Consider the following 21,818-nt stretch of genomic DNA (forward strand, 5'->3'; position numbering starts at 1 on the left):
GGAAGATGACGAGGTTGTTCTTTGAGGTTTGCAACACGAGAAAAATTAGGGTGTAGCCAAAAAAATTGCAGCAGAGAAAAAAGCTAGGGTTTTAAACCTGCTCTGTATACCATGTAAAGAAAGAATATTACGAGAAAGAATTGTCTTGAATGAATAATTTCATTGATCTGAATCATACAATATATACAGGAGCATTCTCCTAATACATCTCTAATCTAATAAGGTTCACAGTTAAAAAGGAATTACAAATCAAATACATATCGTTCCCAAACAATCTCGGAGAATCCTAGATTTGGTGAATATCTTTTCCAATAAATACCACTAGACCATAGTACCAAGCAGTGACGGGTGGTAATGGCTTTTATGAACCGCCTACCTGTCTGCAACCCTCAATGATTATGTTTTGGTAAGTGATAGGAGCATATTTATGCGACTTAATTAGCTTGTTTCTTGGCATTTATGTTGTTAGTTAGTAGTTATTTTAGTATTTTAAACTATTTTCGTGTGTTTGTAGGTCCAAAGGGTTAATGTGGCAAAGAAGTGCATTTTTGGACATGGAATGGAAAGCATATGCTTGGAGCAAAAGGAATGGACGAAATTTGAAGTTTGTGCATCATCATCTCCCTATAAATAACAATTTTAGCACACTCATTTCACCCAACACATCCACTCATTACAACCACCCAACACATTCACCTACCACTACATCCATTCATACACATCCACTCATTACAACCACCCAACACATTCACCTACCACTACATCCACTCATTTCACCTAACACATCCATTCACCTACCACTACATCTACTCATTACAACCACCCAACACATTCACCTACCACTACATCCACTCATTTCAACCACCCAACACATTCACCTACCACTACATCCACTCATTACCACCACTCACTACATCCTCTCCCTAGCCTATAAATACATTCATCCACCCTTCATCATGGGGGAGATCAATCCAAAACACACACACACATCATCTACACAATTCTCCACTCTTTGCCGCATTCAACACAACCTTTATCCAAACACATCCATTCATCTTCACATCCATTCCTCCATACAAACAAACCTTTAAACACTCACCAACACCTTGTGTCGTAGCAAAGGAAGGGAAGGAAAGTGCTTGGACGTGCTTGCTGTCCAACTTGGATCGTTGGAGCGTTTAGGTGTTTTCTTTCTTTTGTTTCCAATGTTTAAATTCATTTTCTTTTGTTTTGTTGTGGATATGAGTGGCTAAACCCCTCTTGGCTAGGGGTGATTTCAAAGCCATGATTATGTATGTAATATGATTTGATAAATTCCAGTTATGAACTCTTGAATCGTAAATGCAATTCGCTTAACTATTTGATTGATAACTTATTTGTATTTGTTAATTAAGAGTCGACACTTAATTGGCATGCATAAATCCGTTGCTAGAATATAAGGAAGTTTCACATAATCGTTACAAACTTATATTCACATGTAGTGAAGGTTGCTTATAAACGATCGCGTTAAGTTCAATTCCTAGCATAAGTGAAATGATGTCATAGTTGCAAGTGCTTTGTCAATGCTTATGATTTTCATTAAACGTAATGATCTTTGATTGTATCTCTATTATGATGTCATGTAGGGAACTTTTGAAGAATGTTTTGGGTTATCGAATGATGTCATCCAATCCAATAAAACAAGGAAAATCTGAGAGTTAACTAGTGATGTCACGGTTAATTTGGAGCATTGTCGTTCATAATTCAATGAAGTAGTAACTGGAAATCGAATTATTTGCATATATGTCATGTGTGGAGAAAAAACCTCTAGCTATCCCATCCATCATCTTATTTCTCACATTTGTTTTACAATCTGTCTAGTTTTTCATACTTGTTTGTTTGTTACAACTTGATCCAAATCAAAACCCCCATTTTAGTTTCTCGTTTCAAAGTGTTTCAAATCTGTTTTAGTTTGTGTTTTTAAGTGTTTTGATTCAAGTAAAAGTCAATTTTTGTCCAAAGTCATTCCTAGTGTCTAGTTTAAGTTTATTTAGTTGTTTTAAGTTGTTTTGAGTATTTTAAGTTTGTTTTGAGTCTTGTGAGTCTTGTTAAGTGTTTTTAAGTTTAGTTTTATGTTTTTGAGTCAGTTTAGAGGTTATTAGCAAGCCCTCCTAATCCCCAGTCCAGAACGATCCCTACTTACATTCTTTACTACAATTGATAAAAGAGGGTTCAATTTGTGTGTTAAGATAATTTTCGCATCAGTAAGGAACACTAGCAGGAAAAAGAACACCCATGAATATAGGGTAAATTGTCACTCTACTCACAACTACGAGAAGTTACTGAGAATCAGGTGCAGAGAGAATTCTTATCTGCTATGAAATGGCCACGCACAACAACTCACGCACAACGACGAATGATGAGGATCGGATCGAATGGGAAAATGTAAAGATTTACAAGTTATTCCTTTTGTCACCATTGCTTCAGGGATTCCCTAGATCGATTAAAGTTGTTTGTGATGGTTATGCAATTGGATTTTGGGAAACAAAAAGCTCTCTTACTGGCCGTAGCTGTCACCATCACTCCCCAACCGCCCTTTATTGAGATTATGAATCTCATATTATAAATAAGTTTAATGATAGGGAGACCAAATTTTGTAAACCAATTGATGTTGTTGTTGAAAATTAGATTATCACTTAAATGTTGATTAAATTACTTATTTTCTATTGGTAACACATTATTTAGTTTAAAGTTTTGGTCTCTCTAGCATTACCTATAAATAATTCGGCTATTTCTCATACCAATTGGATTTCCCCAACTTTCTTGTTAGTATTAAAGCATGTTGTTCCATTGTGTGAAGCTTAATAGCCACACATGGTCTACGTTGTCCAATTTATGTTGTTCACATATTAAGTTTAAAAGTTAGTCACACATGAAAAAAATATTAAGAATATAAATTCTACGTCGAAAAAGAAACTTTACATATATTTATAAATAATTAAATTACCCTATACTACTAATTAATTTTACGTTGAAACTTCAAAAAAATTATCAAAGGCAAACTCATTAGAACTCCCTTCCTTCGACGCAGCAACCCCCTTCCCCACTTGCTCTTTTGAATTGAACATGTGAAACTGTGGACCTATCTAGTCAGCGGTGACTACTGTAGTATATCCATTCATTCATTTAAAAAGTAAACGCGTAAACTTATGATGGTTGGTATTTGCTTAGACTCAAGTCCAAGTTGACTTGGTATACATATAATATTTGGAACTAGGCAACACCGTCATTGTCATGTGCAACCAAGTTGTAAATTGTCTTTCCATCAAAGACGTGGGTCGACATGGAACGGAAGAGAATGGAGAATCTAATTAATGATTTCAAATGTGATAAAAAGAACTGTAAAGACTCCTAATATACATAACACATTAACTGAACACAAGTCGGTACATTACAGGTTAGTTTGGTATTGATGTACTTTATAAAAAAACTGTTTTTGCTATAATATGAGAATAAATAACTGTAAAATAAAGTTGTTGAGTGTTTGATAATTTTTTTTTGTAAAAGTGTTTTTAACAAAAAAATAGTGTATGAATGTTTAGTAAACTTATATATAAATTACTGTAAATATGTTAAATGACTAAATATGGTATACTATTTAATATAATATGATAATTGTTAAAGAGAATAACATAGAGGCAATGATTATAATTTTGTAAAATATGTGGGGGTACATTTGCTATTTGAAAATTTTATTTAACAAACACTGAATACTACGCTTTGAAATAAAAAACACTTTGTTTTAGAAATATAGTAGACTTTACTTCTGCTTTTATATACTATTTTACTGAGAGTAGTTTTTAAAGAAGACTTTTATTTTTTGTTTTGCCAAACATATTTAATGTTCCACATTTTTTAATATGGAGTTTTAATGAAAAGCCTACGGTACTGTTCACTTTAACGAAAAACCATATTTTTACACTAAAAAGTCAAAACTGGTACTATTCACTTTACCCTTTATTTTGTCCTTATCATTAAAACTCAAAGTTTTGAAGCCTTTTTTATTAGTTTTTCTTTTTTAATAAGCTGTTTTTTTTTTATAAAAACATCACAATCCCAAATCAATTCTTTGCTTAAACTTATATTTTTCTCTAATTAAATAACCGGGATGTACAAACTTGAGCACTTTGACTTTCAAAGTTAAGGAAACAGGTTTCATTTCACTAGGTAGTTGGTAATAAGAGATTAATCCATGTTGCAACAAACCAAGTTAATAATTCATGTCGACTGATCGAACTCTACTCGAAACGATCATGTTGATTGATCGATTCCCCCTGACAACAAACGCCACAACAACAAACGCCCCCACACAAACGGCAGCCTGTCACACACACATACACACACACACACACACACACATATATATATATATATATGTATGTTGACATCTGTATGTTCACACTTTGTGGTTTTTAGTTCATACTGCCTCTTTTGACTCGATAAAATTCCTTCCTGTATATATTTATCCATTATTAAATAATGGGTTCCTTCTGCATGAAGATGGACCAATTGAATTAACCGACATGATTTCCATGGCGGCGTTTATATAAATCGATCTGCTAGTCCCACCTATAAATTGCATATATATTACATTTAGATGACGGTTCAAAGCTATAAGTAACAAGTCTGCGTGTCTGGTGGTGGGGCGTGTAGGTTTTCTTGACAAGAGAGAATTTACACGTAAACAGTAGTAAACCTGGTTTTGTATGTTGTGTTGTGTGTGCTTATAGTTTTGTTGGGTAGATACAGATAGATATATCAACAAATATTATCTCATCAATCATATCTATTTCTATATGTGTGTATTAAAGGTGGCGAATTCAAGAGGTAATAACGACCAACGTGCCGCAAGGCGCACCAACATTGAGGAGGGACAAGGAGGACATCATAACATTGGAGAATGGCTCAATGAACCCCCGCTTATTTCACATCAGCAACGACAGCGGGCTGGCGGTGGTGGAAGTGGGATATTAGCGTCGGCCGCATCGTCAATGCTGTTGCGGTTGGATAGGGAGAGAGAGATGTCGGCGATGGTATCGGCATTGACGCATGTGGTGGCCGGAGATGAAAATGAGGTGGCTGCTGCAGGTGTTAATTCTGATTCAAGGACAAGTTCATGGGGCAGTGTTGGAACTAAAAGAAGAAGAGAAGAAGAGGAAGAAGGCGGTGGCGGCGGTGGTCCGTTGTCCGAGTCGGTTACAAGGCTTTGTAGAGCTTTCGATGAATTTCCACAGCACATTCTGGGGCCATCCTCTGCTTTTGGGGGTAATTTCCTTTTTACATTTAACACGATAGAGTGACTTGCGATTAAAGCAAAAGAAAATCTCCTAAGTTGTTCTAATTGTACGAAAGTCGTGCACGCTTCTAATTCCTTACACATGAAGTTACTTAAATACTCCAGAATAAGAACAATTATGATTTGTATTTTCTATCGGTTTTGTTTGCTTGTTCTTGTCTACTTATCTTCAAAGATAAGTAAAATTACAAAATGCGGAAAATTTTCAAAAGCTCTATTCTGCACGCAGAGTGGCAGAATAGTTCAGTTAAAGAATGAGACTAATATCATAGTTTAGTCAAGGTTTAATTTGTTTAAACTCTTATTTGTTTAACCAATATGTGAATAATTGTGATTTTGTTGTTTCTTTATACTTATCTGTTCTTTTCTACTTTTTTTTTTTTTAAATTACAAAAAGCATGCAGTTTCTGTAAGCTCTCTCCTTCACGCAAAATGCGTGGCGTTGGAACAGAACAATTTAGTTAAAAAAATGACTTTTTCTCTTGACCAATATCCGCAGAAGGCTTGAGCACCAGGACAACCACAACAGCAATCCCTCCAACTCCAAGTAGTAGTTATGTATACAGTGCGCCCGAAATAGCAGAGCCAATAAGGAGAAGATACAGAGGAGTGAGACAAAGACCGTGGGGAAAATGGGCAGCTGAGATTAGAGACCCCTTCAAGGCTGCCAGGGTGTGGTTAGGCACCTTTGAAACAGCCGAAGCCGCCGCCCAAAGCTACGATCAAGCTGCCCTCCGATTCAGAGGCAACAAGGCCAAACTCAACTTCCCTGAAAACGTCAGACTCCTGTCGTCAACCGCCGTTCCTCCGCCGACCCAGTTGAGCAATTCTGCTCCTCAAAATACCCTTTTGTCCGTTGCCACATCCAGTGAGCCGATTGTTCACTCTCAAGCATTCCATTCGTCGGACGAGGTGCCTTCAACCTCAAGAAATCTTGTTAGCTATTCTGAGTTGGTTGATATGCAGAGGCAACCTATGAGCATTTATGATCAGATGGTTCTATCATCCTCTGCTGTTGCTGAGGCTGCTGCTTCTTCGTCTTCCTCTTCTTCTTCGCTATCACCACCTCCGTTGTCTTCACTCTTTGGGGCTCGGTCATGGCTTCCCGTCGGACCATCCGTAAGTGACAACAGTACTAGTACTGCTGATTTTCCAATGCAGCAATGGTCTAGCTATGCTCAATATACTACTCCCTCGTCGAGATGATGGTTTCATTTACATCTTTTACCATATATATTTTTCCATTTATTATGAAATTGTTGTTTGGTTCGGTTATGAAACTTTTTCTTGTTAGATGTATTTACCATTGGTACAATCATATACGAAAAAAAGTTGATGTTATATCTGTTTCTCTGTGACATATACAAATTATGATTCACAAAAGGGTAATGCAAATTGAATGACATGAAAATTAATGATTGAATTATTACTTAAGCGTTCATACATGTGCTCATTCTTATTAGTGATCATTTATTTAATTTGCAAATTTTGTTTACAAATTTAGTTTCCCTGACATTACTCTTCAGAAAAATAGAAACAACATTTGTATTTAGGTTGACTTGCCTCCTTCAGATAATGGAAGCATCATTTTAAAGATTTTTATCATAAATGGTCTCTGAAATTGACCCTTACCATTAAGATAGTTCTAAAATTAAAAATCAATTAATGTGGTCCCTAAAAATAGGTGTCGCAAATTAATATGGTCATTGTGTTACAATTATGTTAAGTGTGATGTGGCACATAAATGGGCCCCACAAGATTTACAGGTTTTTATCACAAATGATCCTTAAAATTGACCCACACCATCAAGATAGTCCTTGAAATTGACCCACATCATCAATATGGTCCCTGAAATTGAAAATCAACCAATGTAGTCCTTAAAAATAGGTGTTGCAAATCAATATGATCATTTTGCCACAATTTTTATAAAAAAATTTGTTATGTACTAATGTGGGTTTAATAATTAATTAAAAAAGTTATCTAAATACCTTTTTGCACAATGAATTTTTCTTTTCTTATAGTAGGGCCTACTCCGAAGAGAGATCCCTCCCATAAATTCTCAAAGGCACAAGGCTTGACCAAGGCCCAAGAGGGTGTGTGGAAATAGTTTTCAACCTATAATGGACGCACCTTGGTTATAACCTCATTATCTCAAAGTAGACCCTGTCGTTCTTTGCATCACCAGACCACCAACTTAAATGTTAAAGGTGATGTCCCAAAAGTCGTTGTCAATGGGCCAAGCTGTCACCAAAGGTGATCTCGATCTAGGTTCAATTCAGGAAGGGCGTCGAAGTGTGTAAAGATGGGTGTATTGAGATTTTTTTTTCTTTTTCCAGAGAATAGAGCAAAGGAGGTATATAAATGTGGACTAGGATCGAAGGTGATTGCAGGACTGGGTTTTTGGGTTGACAATTTTTTTATTAACTATTAAATTATTAAGCCAATTTGTAATTTTTTTGAATTTAATTAGACTTATGTGACCTATTTATGTGTTACATTAGCACATAGCAGAATTTTTGACAGAATGACTACATTGATTTGAGACGCTTACTTGTAGGACTACATTGATCAATTTTCAATTTCAGTGACTATTTTGATGTCGTGAGTCAATTTCAACGACCATTTGTGAGAAAAAAAAAACTTATGGGGTCCATTTATGTGCCACACCAGCACTAAACAGATTTTTTAAAGAATTGTGACAGAATGACCACATTGATTTGTGACATCTATTTTCAGGAACTACATTAATTGATTTTCAATTTCAAGGACCATCTTGATGATGAGGGTCAATTTCAGAAATCATTTGTGATAAATACCCTATTTTTAATACTTAGAGGTTAGAGGTAAACTCCCGCCGTAAAAAATTGGTGCTGAATTTTGTCAAAAGAAAAAAAGTACATTCAGAAACTATTTTCTTTATGACAAATCGAAATAAGGGTGGACATAAAAACCGATAACCGAAAAACTGTTAAGGTTACAAAACGAACACTGCGAAAAAGAAAAGTTTACCCAATCATTTCTTATCCTATTTTTTCATCTCAGTCAAATGGCTTAACTATTAGTTAGAGTAACTATGCCATGACAGATGACAATTTACATAAAAGTAAGTAGTAAATAAGAGAAATGTTGTGTAAACTATCACTATTAGCGTTCAAAGTGAAGGAAATACTTTATGGCATTCATTTTGAACAGTTTTAATGGCTGCTTAAGTTTTATTTCGTTCATTTTTTAATAGTGAAAATGGTAGATGTCATTAGAGGATGGAGGGGTAATGCTAGGGGACTGAATTTGTAGACAAAATTTTGTAAACTAAGTGATATGTAAGTTGATGATTGAGTTAATACTTAAACGTTGATAAACATACTTATTCTTATTGGTAATAAATCATTTAGTTTTCAAATTTTATTTATAAATTTAGTCCCATAGTATTATCCGAGGATGGAGAATCAATATGCATGCCACTTGTCCAACCTTGACTTAAGATATGAAACGGACTATAATATATTGGTGCCAGCTTGTTATTGAAACGATGATACATCTTAGTGGAAGCATGCATGTTGCCACCAATCATCGCAAAATATACGAGATATAACCAAGAAGTTTTGTCTCCAACAAAACACGGTAGGTAATGCTCCAAAAGTACAATTGACGACCGCATTTGGCCCTCAGACTCGGAAATGTATCCTTTCCTGATCCTTTTCACCAAATCCACTTAATCATCTAATCTGGGCCCTTAAAATTGATCTAATGGTTAAAGTTATTATAACTTTTAAAGGGGTTCTCTGTTTGTAGTCGTTGAATCAAATTTCAAGGACCCGAATTGATTGATTGGGTGGATTTGGTGGAAGGGATCCAAAGTGGATCCCTTTCCCTCAAACTAAGGATCATAGGTAGTGCTCGTACAATTGTTCTTTAAAGTCTTTATAAAAGATTCTAAAAAATCTTAAACTTTTCTCTGCAACGAGAGTCATTTCTCTCATCCGTGAGAGCCTCCTCTGTGAGTGTTTCCTTCTCTCCGTTGTGAGACTAAGAGTGAAGTCGGCGATTTGGTGCCCCGTACCCCGCATTTACTCCCTTTGCTACTCTTTCACCCTATCACCCTTGATTGGCTCAATAAGTAGGTAGGATTTCTGATCTACAGTAAGTTAACCCAGCTAAGAGGAGTGGGTCTAGTCAGTAATTGCTCTTTTTGAAAATTAATTAACCTAGCTACGATGAAGTGGGTATGACAATTAATTGCAGCCGGTAAGGAGGCGGTAAACCCACAACTACCTTCGATCCTATCATAGTGCAGGTGCAATCGGTGAGGAAGAATTAAGGCCAAATCAACCTTCGATCCCACCAGAGGTATGTGCGGGTAGGTCCCTGATCTTGTAGATCCGACAGATAGGGGGAGTAAATGACGTCTACCAACCCCGGCATTTACTGGAGTCAGGAGAGTTTCAACCAACCCAAAACCTAACTGTAAAGCGCCAAGATGATTATGAGTAAAGAAATAAGGTACTTCCCAACATCGATTTTATGGGTATTTTTGTTGTTTAGTAATCAAACCAAGTGGAGAGAAGTTAAGAAGGAAACCAGCAAGTCCAGAGACAAATTGGGTAGGGCCTCTACAATCTATGTACTTCATACATCTGCTCAAGTGGTCCATAGCACAAGGTACAGAGAGGAACATATGGCAGAGTAGGAAGTAGAAGACTTGGTGGTTCACCTTGATAAGTCCATGGATTTGTCGACCATGGAACATGGGGTAGAATTGGTTGAAGCGGATCTGGTCAACAAGAATCTGAACAAGTGAGGCGTTCAAAACATTATTAGGTCCTCATGGAAAGAGTTGGGGGAGGTTGAGATCAAATGGATGAAGGACAACACATTCACCATAACAGTTCATGACTAAAGTACAATGGCAAAGATTCTCAGCCAGTTACCTTGGGCAGTAATGAAACAAAACTTTTCAATAAAAATGTGGCTCAAGGAACTGGCCCCGGAGGAAATAGAGCTGAAAATGATCCTTTTCTGGGTGCAGATACAGGGGGTACCACCTTGCATCATGTCGAAAGCCAATGTCTGACACCTCTCGAAGGAAATAGGTAAGTTTGTTGATCTCGAGGACTCGGCTAAAGCTCATGGATTCTTAAGAGTGAGGGTAATTGTCAACACCCTTAACCCTTTAACCACTAGTTGCTGGCTATCAAGGGAGGATAATAAGGACACCTGGGTGAAGTTTTGATATGAGCAGCTGCAGGATTTCTGCTATATAGGCAAGAGGATAGACAACCAGAGCTATATTGGAACTGAAGTACAAGGGAACAATAGCAAGGGAAGAAGCAGCCATGTGGAGAAGGGGTCCCCTGAGATGACACAACTGCCTAAGAGCGGATGGAAAAGAGGATATATGATTAACATGTTGGAAATGTGCCCTAAAACCAATCATATGATGATACTTTACGGACATTTCACATGTTAAACTAATCTAGTTGAATATCAAGGGCAAAGATTATTGTTTGAGCCATCTCATATAAATGTTATACGCTTAAACGATAAGTCCAAGGAATATGTGATTCGGAGAATGCGATCTAAAGAAGTTAGATTCATGAGACCATTCTTTCGTATACATATCCTAAAGGTTCCTGATCATAGGATTGCCAATTGGGCATTGACAGTCCGTTAAGATCAGTACGTGTTGTGTCTTCTCTCATGGAGAGTGACTGGTCTCGAGTCATTAGTGTGATTGACACCAAGACAAGCATGTAGGTGCTCAATAGCGAATGAGTCCACTGAACACGATCAACGAAGAGTTCTCATACTCATATCACATGAGAACTCATGGTTGGGATAATGCAAAGTAGTCCTTTGACCTGAGGCATCATAGTTGTCTTGTGGTTAGGTCCTTGATCTTTGATTATGTCAAAGTCACCACATCCGCGGGTGTCCACGGCATCGTCGGGGTTAAGCCACTTAGCCATGGAGGCAAGTGAATGCGCAACAAGGGATCTCTAACCTTCAAACCGTTTGGGGGAGAATACTCTATGATATGATTAAGAATCTCTGGCCAGAGTATGAATTAGATTTAGGAAGTCGTTCCAAATCACATTCAAGGTAGTCATATAAGCACACGAATCACATTGGATAGTAGACATGAATAAACTATCAAACCAAACAATGTGGTCAAGAGTATTGTATTAGAGAAAGACCGTATTGCATTTGTAATCCTAAACTGAATAGGTTCTCCACCTCTTCTGATTAGCTTGGGTAACCATGATATGCTGCTAGGTGTCACTCATGGTTTGTGGAAGCCCTAAACGTGTATAATCACTAAAGGGAGAATTGAAAGTAAGTTTCAATTCACAATCGATTTGAAATGGTTTTAATCGCCCACTGCCTCGCTAAAAGGAACCTAATGGATCGTACACCGTGTAAGGTGGAGATTGAAGAAACAATGGAGATGAGTAAGAATAATTAAATGGTTTAATTATTTATGGCAAGGATTAATTAATATGTTAATTAATCAAATGAATAAGTTTGTTAAAGATCTCGGGATAGTTTTGGGCCTCAAGGCACAATGGGCTTCGAACGTCAAGCCCATTGACTTAAGTTGTATGACAACTTAATGACAAATAATTCACAAAGGCCTTAAAAGCCCAATGAAACCCTATGGCCGGCCATTTTGTTAAAGGAGTGGGTTTTGGACTTAATTACAAGTTTGCCACTCCAATAAATAAAGGTATAAATATGACTTTATAGCCAAAATTCATTTAGGGTTTTCTTTTGGGGAAAGGATGAGAACATAAGCTCTCATTTCTCTCTAAAGTGGCCGGCCTCCTTGGAGGGTTTAGCTAGCAATCATACTACTCCAAGGTCACTCATTTCTCCTCCAATCTAACCTTGGTGAAGAGACTTAGAGGTTCTCAATTTTGGGAACTTGGAGAACCATTTCATCCATCCAAATCCATAGATCTAAGATGCAAGGAATGAAGGCCCTCTCTTTGGGTGATTAGCCTTTGCTTATGCAAAGAGGAATCTACAAAGGTATAATTTCTCAACTAACAAATGTTTTTTTTAAGTTGAGTCAAGGTTCACCAATCTACTAGGCTTTGAATTTCATGGGTAATGTTTTGTTTTTTAGTGCATACAAGCATGATTCCGCCTTTTAATTGTTAATTGCATGCTATAGATGTTATTCAAATGAACATGTTTTTCACAAAATTTCCTTCAAGTGGTATCCGAGCCTAGGTCTAGTAGTTGGTGAATCCTTTTGGGTTTTGTAGTTCATAGTCTTTGATTCAAATGTTGTAATATGTTACAAGCTTTATTCTTGCTTCTTTGAATGTAAATTTTGTTAGAAAATTTGCCATCTCAAATGTTGTAGATGTAGTTCATATGAGCATGAATATTGGAGCTAAAATTTGGTGCCATGTTTTTGGGAATTTTGGGCCAAATCCAAAGGGTGGATTTTTTGGTTCTTGTTTGACTTGTTAAAAGTGTTTTCAAGTAACTTTGGGAACCCCTATGTACCTGTTGACCCTAGAAACTACAAAGCCTACGTGGCGCGCAGGCCGAGTAATTAATAAGCTAACTACGTCTTTCGGTGAATGCGGGGCGTGCCAACTCGTCGGCCGAGCTCGGCCGAGGAGTAAATTTGTTGATGTTGCGTTGGGTGCGCGGCTGACTTCTGCGTCTTGCGACTGCGGCCGAGAAAGGAACACGTCTCGGCCTCTTGGGCTCTCGAACCTGAAGACAAGGTTACTATTCTTACGAAGTTCAATATCAAATTCGGCTTTCAATGTGCCGAACGTAATAACGTGTAACACCTCACTTCGTCGAGAAGGCTGATGAGATGACCTCGACCAATAAGGGTTAGAAACCCTTCTCGACCGAGACTTGGATAGGTAATCAACCGTTCTCGCCGCAGTGCTGTTGATGCCAACGGAAGATACTGCGAGACCGATTGATTCTACGGTGACAGAGCTATCTATGCCGACTTAAGATATCACCGGTTGCTTCCACAGTGCTGTTGATGCCAACGGAAGATGTGTCAGCGAAAAAAGAAAAAGAAAAATCACAAGTTGTGAGAATTTGCGCAGGGCAATTTTGTATTGATTTTGCAGGGGCTTTGGGATGATGTGCAACCTCTTCTATTTATAGCAATGGCTCCCCCCAAGGTCGAGTTAAAAACCTACTCGGACTAGGTTTCCTTTCCCTGATCAGCATCAACTCGACCAGTCCTACCTTCACTAGGACTGTGAACCTAGTCCTTTACCTGAGCCGGATCCGCTTCCGGGTCCTGCCGAGACTCCTTATTGCACTAGGATTCAACCTCTTGCGTTATGACCTAGCCGACCTAGGTTTGGAGGCCCACGTACTGAACGATCCGTCGTATTCTTGCCGCAAGGCCTCCCGGGCCGAGAATGACCCTACACTCGGCCCAAACTGTTATTTTGGGCCCAAACATTGCCCCCTCGCTTCTGAGGTCCTCGGCCTGAATTCTTTGGCCGAGTTTCGGCCTTGAAGAAGCGAATCTGTCACTCAGAACCCTAATGCCCGAGTTCCAAGGCGTATTTATTGAACACGATTGCACGATCTTGATCCTGCTAACCACGCTCGCCACGTGGCATCCTCTCACATGGCCAATCCCCAAGAATGACGTCTAAGGCGTGCGGCAGCCTGAACCGTCTTGCCATCCTGACCACTATCTCAATCCACGAGCCACTATCTCAGTCTGTGAGCCCACTTGTCATCATGCGGGCGTCGAACCGTCTTTCGTCATTAATTTCGCCGTCACACGCGATCGTGCGCCTCCAACATCTGAAACCTTCGGTCTTCTCAACTGCATTTCCCATGTTCATCATGATCCACGATTCTTTTGGTCTATTTTGCCCTTTGTTTTGAATTTCGAACGATTGCTCTTCCCCCCACAACTCTATAAATACCGAAATTCCCTCATTCGTACTTTACGCTCTCAAACTTCCTGAAATCCTCTGCCATTGCTTTCTAGTGCATTTTTCCATTCCAAGCCTTCGTCTTTAAATCCCCAACCCAGAAAACCCTTTTACGCCGTGCTTCTTTCTTACAATGGCGTCCTTCATTTCCAAGCTTTCCAGGGAATGTGACCAGCATCAGAAGATTCTTGATCGGAGCTCGATCAAGACTATACGGTTTGAAAACGACATGAGCACTCAGTACCAAATCCTGGGTCCTCTCTTCAAAGCTACAATACCGCCGGCCATCATCGGCCTTCTAAAGGAGCACTGCCTCTCACCCTTGCTCCAAGGGTTTGAATGGTCGCGATGGGATGCGGCGAAACCCCAAGGCTCCTGGCCCTCGACGACCACAACCTGGGCAGCCTGGGTTGTTCGAATGGAACGACTCTTTGGCGAGCAATGGAAGGCCCTCGGCATCTACGACGCCATCCTCCTTTCGTCCATGGAAATCGTTTTCGACAAAGAGCTTCTCCTAGCCGCTATGTGCTTCTGGTGCTCGGCCACCAACACAGTGGTTCTTCCTCTTGGTCCCATTGGTCCCACCATCCTGGATATCACCGTCATTCTGGGGACTTCGGCCACCGGGATCCTTGTCGATGCGACCCTCTCTGGGCACCCGTCGAATATTGATCTGAAGACGCTCTTCGACCGTCGAGCTTTCGAGACCCTGAACCGTGACGGTCACATCCCGTCGAAGGAAGACATTCAGAAGCTCTACAAGAACTTCTGTAATTACAACACCCTCTATCTTCACTTCGCCGGCCGGGGAGAAGAGGACCTTCGAGAGGGAGAGCATGAAGCCTTCCTCTTCTATTGGTACAACAAATACATTTGTTGTACCAAGTCAAACAAGTGTTTGGTCGAGAACATGCCGGTAGCCGAAGCCCTGGCTAGTGGTCACGTTCTGGCGCTGAGTTCCAACATTCTCGCCCAACTTTTCCGTTGTCTGGCCGAAGTGACCCTCCACAAGGTCGACCCACACCAGAATGGTCTTCTCTAGGTCTTCCAACTCTGGTTGCAAGTATACTTCGCTTCCTTTCGGCCGGCCATAGCTGACTTCTCACCAATAGAGGCGCTTGGACCTCAACTGGCGTCTCGACCGACACCTCCCCATCAAGCCGAAGAGGTATTTCGGTACCTTTTCGCTCTCGACGACTTCTCCAACGACGAGTTCCTGATATGTCGTCGTCGAGACTATCATTCCTTCATCAGGCTGCCTACTTCTACATGGAGCGCGGAGGAGGACGCCGATCTTCGTCAGATCTGGGGGTCGTTTGTGCTTGCTCGCGACCTCCCCCTTGGCTGTGATGGGAAACGGTCAGGTTGGGAAGTGTATCATCCGAACTTCCTTGCCCGACAGCTCGGCTATCTTCAGGGCTGCCCCACCCCCCTTCTCTCCTCGCGAATAGTCCTAAGCCGTGGACGTGAGCCTCGTTCCTCGGAGAAGGAGTGTAGAACCGCCGTGAGGGAATTCCAAGAGCGCTGCCAAAAATTCCGCATTCGACCAGCCACCCCAGAAACCCATTGTACCGACACCTTCGGTGAGTGGTGGGAAAATTACACCCAGGAGTTTTTTGGTGCGCCGGTCGAGGATGTGCTGAGCAGACTCTTCGGAGACCGACCTAAGAAGGCCTCAGCCCCTTTTACTCAAGGTACCCGTCCAATTTTCCTCTTTTCCTTCAACCTTGCATATTGATTTGCCTTTGCTGAATTGTCTTCGTCTTCTTAGGTAGTCGGCCCTTGAGAAAAACGGAGGCAGTTGCCGCTGCCATGGCCGGGAAAAAATCGGTCGTGGCCCAAAAGGACAAACCTGCTGGTAAAGCCGTGCTGATCAAACGGCCTTGCCAAGAGGCCGAGCCGGCTGTCGAGCCTTCCCCGCCTGCCAAGCGGGTCAAACAACTGGCGAAGAAAGGTGCACGGGAGATCCACGTCATCTCTAGTCACACTACGGGGACGACGACTCCCAGTGTTTCCCCTTCTCCAGCTGCCGGCCAACCCTTGATCGAGAAACAACCGACTTCGGTCACAAAGACAGCCCAGGCGCGGCCTGTCTCTGTGGCCGGCGCACCAGTCGTACCTCCCTCCGCCGAGAAGGCACCTGTCCCACAACAGGCGGTTTCTACGGCCGAGGGACCCTCCCCAAAAAATCCAAAGCCCTCAGTCTTCGTTCTAGAAGAGAGTGAGGGGAGCGACGAAGTCCCGCTGGCACACCGTCCTCATCCTCGCCGATAACCCCCTCTAGTGTCTGAGACGGCAGTTCAAGCCGGCCCATCCACGGCTGATAGCGGCAAGCGTCCGGTCGAGGAACCAACGGTGGTGGCTGAACCCCTTGCTCCCTCTCAGGAACAGGGTGTTCCTGCCTCCGAAGCGGCTGTCCCGGTCGGCCATTCCACAGCCAACCGTGGTAAACGACCGGTCGAGGAACCCGAGGCAACGGTGGAATCGCCCGTTCATCCTCAAGACCAAGGCTTCCACATTCCTCCGCAAGAGGTTACTTCGGCCTTCGTAAGTATCTTTTACCGTCTTTCCTTGATTGCTTTTCTGCTTTAGAATTCTAAACGAGGACAATACTAAATGTCAGGTGCCCTTACATTCTTTTCACCGCCAATTCTACGCGCCGAAGGGCGTTATCTATATTTCTTGGCCGCCTCAGTGGCCATCAAACGTAGATAACCTCCATCGACCGCGTGAATTGAGAAGCAATCTGAGACACTGGGCTTGGCCATTGAGTTCTTTAGGTTCGAGCAACGATCCTGGGGACATGGCCGAGGTCTCCTCTCGGCAGGTTAAAAAATGAAACCTTCTTGCTATTCTTGTCATGACTTCCTTTAATCCTGACCTTGTTTGTTCGTGCAGGCTTCGTGGGAGGTCGAATTCAAGGCCCTCATTTCCAGCACAACTGCAGAGTCCGGTCCTTTGGCCGCTCCAACTGAAGCTGCCGATCTAAACGCTTTAACCCAGCTGCGAGAAGTTATGTCGCTCTCCGCGTCGCAAGTGCTAAAGCGCAATGGTCTTGATCGGCTTGGCGTATGTCTGAACGATCTTGGGGCCGATGGTCGCCTAAGTGGAGATGCTATCGTTCGGGCGTCGTCTGCCTTGGAGCAGGTTCGGGAGACATTTAATGTCTTCCAGACTGCTCTAAAGGCCGAACAGGATCTACAGGCTGCCACGGCCGTTCAAGACACTCTCCGCCCGAAAATCGATGATCTGAGGGTAAAAGGAGAAGTACTAGCCGAGCTCGACCGTCAGATGGCCGAACTGGCAAAACGTCGGTCGGCCGTTGCTTCCGAGCTTGCTAGAGACTTTGAGTCGGGCGGAAAGGATCGCCTTACTGAGTACGTGGCTGCAACAAAGCGGGTCGAGCAGTTGAAGCTGGATAAGAAGAATCGGCAAGCTGAAGTCATTATGGCCGACGTGCGGTGGTTGGAGTTAAAGGCCCTGCTCAGCACTCTTCTTCCCTCTTCTCCTTAAATGTATTTGAATGTAAACCAATCAGTCTACTCATTTTGTAAATGCTTATCAATCTTAATAGACTGGTTTTCTATTCCCGCATCTCCCATGTGACCGGATAATATTTCTTCAAAAATTTCCCATTAATCGGTAATTTGTGAACTACACCAGTCTGGTCTTTAAGATGATACGCCCCTTTGCCGTATACTTTATGCACAATGAACGGCCCTTCCCAATTCGGCGACCACTTGCCGAACCTAGGATCTTTCAGTCCTATAGGCAACACCGTTTGCCACACTAATTCACCCTCGCCGAATGTTTTCTGCCGCACCTTTTGATTATAGGCTCGCTCGGCAATTTGTTTTTGTGCCACTAGTAAATTATAAGCGTCAAGTCGCGCTTCTTCCAAATCTTCTAGTTCCTGTCTCATGGACTGATTATATTCGGAGCTAAACAAATTACTTTGTTCAATTAATCGCAACGAATTTATGCTCAACTCGACTGGTAGTATTGCATCGTGTCTGTAGGTTAATGCGTATGGGGTTGTCGCAGTCGCCGACCGGGGCGACGTTCGGTATGCCCATAATGCCTCGTTCAACTTCAAATGCCACATGCCAGGCCTCTCTTTTATTATTTTTTCGAGGATGCCGATCAACACTTTATTACTTGCCTCGGCCTGCCCATTCGCCTGTGGATAATACGGTGTGGACTGTTCCAGCCGAATTTTCAAATTGGCCGTGTATTCTTTAAACCTTTCGGCTGTGAAGATTGTTCCATTGTCGGTTATGATTGTTTCTGGCACACCGAACCGGGTCACAATGTGCTCCTCCACGAAGTCGCAAACTTCTTTAGATGTTAACTCGGCATATGATTTTGCTTCGACCCACTTAGTAAAGTAATCAGTTGCGACTATTATCCATGCATGCTTAGCAGCTCCAGAAGTCGGCGTGATTTTGCCGATTACGTCCATGGCCCATCCTCTAAACGGCCACGGCTTAATGACCGAATGTAGTGATTCGGCCGGGACCCTTTGTATAAGCCCATGGATTTGGCACTGCACGCATCCTCGTGCAAACTCGATACAATCTTTCAGTATTCTCGGCCAAAAATAGCCGTGTCGTCGGAGTAGCCATCGCATTTTTCGTCCAGACTGGTGAGCTCCGCATACCCCTTCATGAACCTCTGCGATCGCCCGAGCACTCTCTTGGGGGCCGAGGCATAGCAATAACAAACCATCTTCGCCCTTTCGGTACAAGTTGTTCTGGTACGTGACATAGTTCATGGCGTGAACTCGTGTCCTGCGACTATGTTTCCCGTTAGGATTGTCAAGGTACTGCATAATGGGTTTTCTCCAATCATCTGGTATTGCCTCGGCCGCGCAAATTTCTATAGAGTCCTGCCGATCTAACAACGAAGGCAGGGACATGACCCTGGTGCGTATCACGTTGTCTCGTCGGAGGATTTGCTGATTAACCAAGGCCGGGTATAGTTGTCGTAATATTGGTATCTCCCGGCCTAGCTTGCCCCCCAGGAGTTGTGCACCGGAGGCGATTTGAGCCAACTCGTCTGCGTCGGTATTATGAACCCGAGAAATATGCTCGAATGTAATACCGTCAAAGGACTCGGCCAAATAGCTGGCGACCATGTGGTAGGCCGCCAGAGTACAACTCATGCAGCGAAAAGACCCATTAATTTGGTTAATCACCAGTTCAGAATCACCGAGGACGAAGGCACGAGTGGCTCGTAGGTCAAGAAGGAGGCCAAGACCAATGACAAGAGCCTCATATTCGGCCTGGTTATTGGTGCAGTCGAAATCCAATTTGAGCAAAAAATACCAACGATCGTTGTGAGGGGATTGAATGACGATGCCTGCGCCGGCCGAGGACGAAGTACTGGAACCATCAAAATACATCGTCCAGTAGTTGTCGCGGGTCACCACCATGCCGATTTCGACGTCAGCATCCCCGAAACCGTAAGGCGAAGGGTGCTGGGCAAGGAAATCAGCCAACGCCTGTCCTTTCACAGCTTTTTGCGGCACGTATTGCAAACTGAACTCGGACAAAGCCATCGTCCATTTCCCAATTCGGCCCTTCACAATTGGCCGGGTAAGCATGTACCAGATAACGTCGGTCTGGGCAATGACTTGGGTGACCGACGGGAGCATGTAATGCCGAAGCTTGGATGCAGCGAAGAACACGGCGAGACAGAGCTTCTCAACAGCGGAATAATTGATCTCCGGAAGACTCAGATTGCGGCTGAGGTAAAAGATAGCCCGTTCCCGTCCGGCATCGTTGTCTTGCGCGAGGAGACAACCGATGGATTCTTCGGCCGCCGAAATATATAGCTTGAGAGGCTTACCACGCTGAGGAGGGACCAGGACAGGTGGGTTTGTGAGAGAAACCTTGATCTGCGTAAATGCCGCCTGATGGTCCTCATTCCACACGAACTTATCTGAGTCCTTGAGTTTCAAAAGTGTGGAAAATGCTTTCATTTTACCTGCCGAATTAGCAATAAATCGGCGTAAAAATTGATCTGGCTGAGTAAGGACTGTAATTGTTTCTTCGTTGTTGGGGGCGGGGCAGTGATGATTGCGCGTGCCTTATTTTCATCGACTTCAATCCCATGATGATGTACGAGGAAACCAAGAAAATTCCCGGCCGATACACCGAAGGCACACTTGGCAGTAGGGCTGGTTCGGGTCGGGATCCCGAATCGAAACCCCGAACCCGATTCCCAAACCAAAACATTTCGGGATGGGATTTTATATCCCGAAACCGAACCAAAACTATTGGAATCCTGAAATTCGGGATTCCCGAAAGTGTTTCGGGATTTTCGGGAAACTTCGGGACCGAACCGATGAAATATTTAACTCAAGACAGTTTGCTAGTTCCTTGGACCTTCGGCTATTTCAAAGAAATTAGGGGAAAATTGTGTGTATAGATGATATACCTTTTGTTGGCTCTGTTAGTTACAATGCTCTGGAAAGAAGAGAAGCTTGCAAAGGAGGGAAAGAAGCTTGCAAGGTTGGGAAAGAAGGAAATAAGAGAGGTGCCCAATTGCAATCATCAGCTAAGGGTGCAGCAGCTACCCAAAGATCTCAGTCCACCCACACTGCTCGAAGAAATGATGTAGCACCTTCGGTGAACCCCACAAATCAATCAGGGAAGACCTCGAGGCCTTCTTCTAGTGGAGGCCCTACTCCCCCTGCATATGATGAACAGGTACTTTCAGTAAGTATAGGAGGGAGAATTCAGTCAACAAATTCCGTGAAGAGAAGTTCATGATGATGAACAGGTACTTTCAGTAAGTACTGGGAAAGCTTCTAGGCCTACTAACCTGGATTTTGGGACTCGATTGGTGTCGGATTCGAGTGTGTGAGTGTGAGTAGATGGAGAAGTGGCGTGAGTCAATCGACGACGAGGACCGGCATGGATTCGACGGAGGAGTGGAGCGGCGTGAGTCAATGGAGTGATGGACGATGAGGAGCGGCGTGGATTCGACGGAGGAGTGGAGCGGGGGGACTGTGAGAGTGACTGTGAGAGTGAGAGTGTGTGTGAGTGAGGCCAGTGAGGTGAGAGAGCGAGAGCGACTGAGAGAGTCTGATACAGTGATACCTAACAAACAAATGACCTAACTATGGACGGTTGGATTTGATTTTAACAAATCCAACGGTTCAAGTAATTTCTAATTAAAAATTAAAAATAAATAAATAAATATATATATATAATATTCGGTTCGGTTCGGGATTCCCGAAAGCTTTCAAAGGTGTGGCCGAATCCCAAACCGAAACTTTCGGGACGGGATCGGGACGGTTCGGGATTTTCGGGAAAAAATTCCACCCCTACTTGGCAGAATTCATCTTGAGGTTGTGCTGACGCATGCGGAGGAAAGCCTGTCGGAGATCGTCTAGATGTGTCTGTCGGCGTTTAGATTTGGCGACAACATCGTCGATGTAAACTTCGACGATGGTGCCAATTAAATCATGGAAGATGGTGTTCATCGCCCGTTGGTACGTGGCGCCGGCATTCTTGAGGCCGAATGGCATGACAACC

The 21,818-nt window shown here is 42.5% G+C and overlaps 1 protein-coding gene across 1 annotated transcript; it reads left to right on the forward strand.

The window, feature by feature from the left end:
- Nucleotides 1–4,529: 4,529 nt before the first annotated feature.
- LOC103425965 (ethylene-responsive transcription factor ABR1-like) lies at nucleotides 4,530–6,676 on the forward strand. The gene is made up of 2 exons (XM_029094877.2): nucleotides 4,530–5,304; nucleotides 5,835–6,676. The coding sequence occupies exons 1-2, from the start codon at nucleotides 4,836–4,838 to the stop codon at nucleotides 6,539–6,541; spliced, it is 1,176 nt and encodes a 391-aa protein (XP_028950710.2). The 5' UTR covers nucleotides 4,530–4,835; the 3' UTR covers nucleotides 6,542–6,676.
- The last annotated feature ends 15,142 nt before the right edge of the window (nucleotides 6,677–21,818 follow it).

This window comes from Malus domestica, chromosome 15 (genome assembly GCF_042453785.1).
Source record: "Malus domestica chromosome 15, GDT2T_hap1".
Classification (NCBI taxonomy): Eukaryota; Viridiplantae; Streptophyta; class Magnoliopsida; order Rosales; family Rosaceae; genus Malus; species Malus domestica.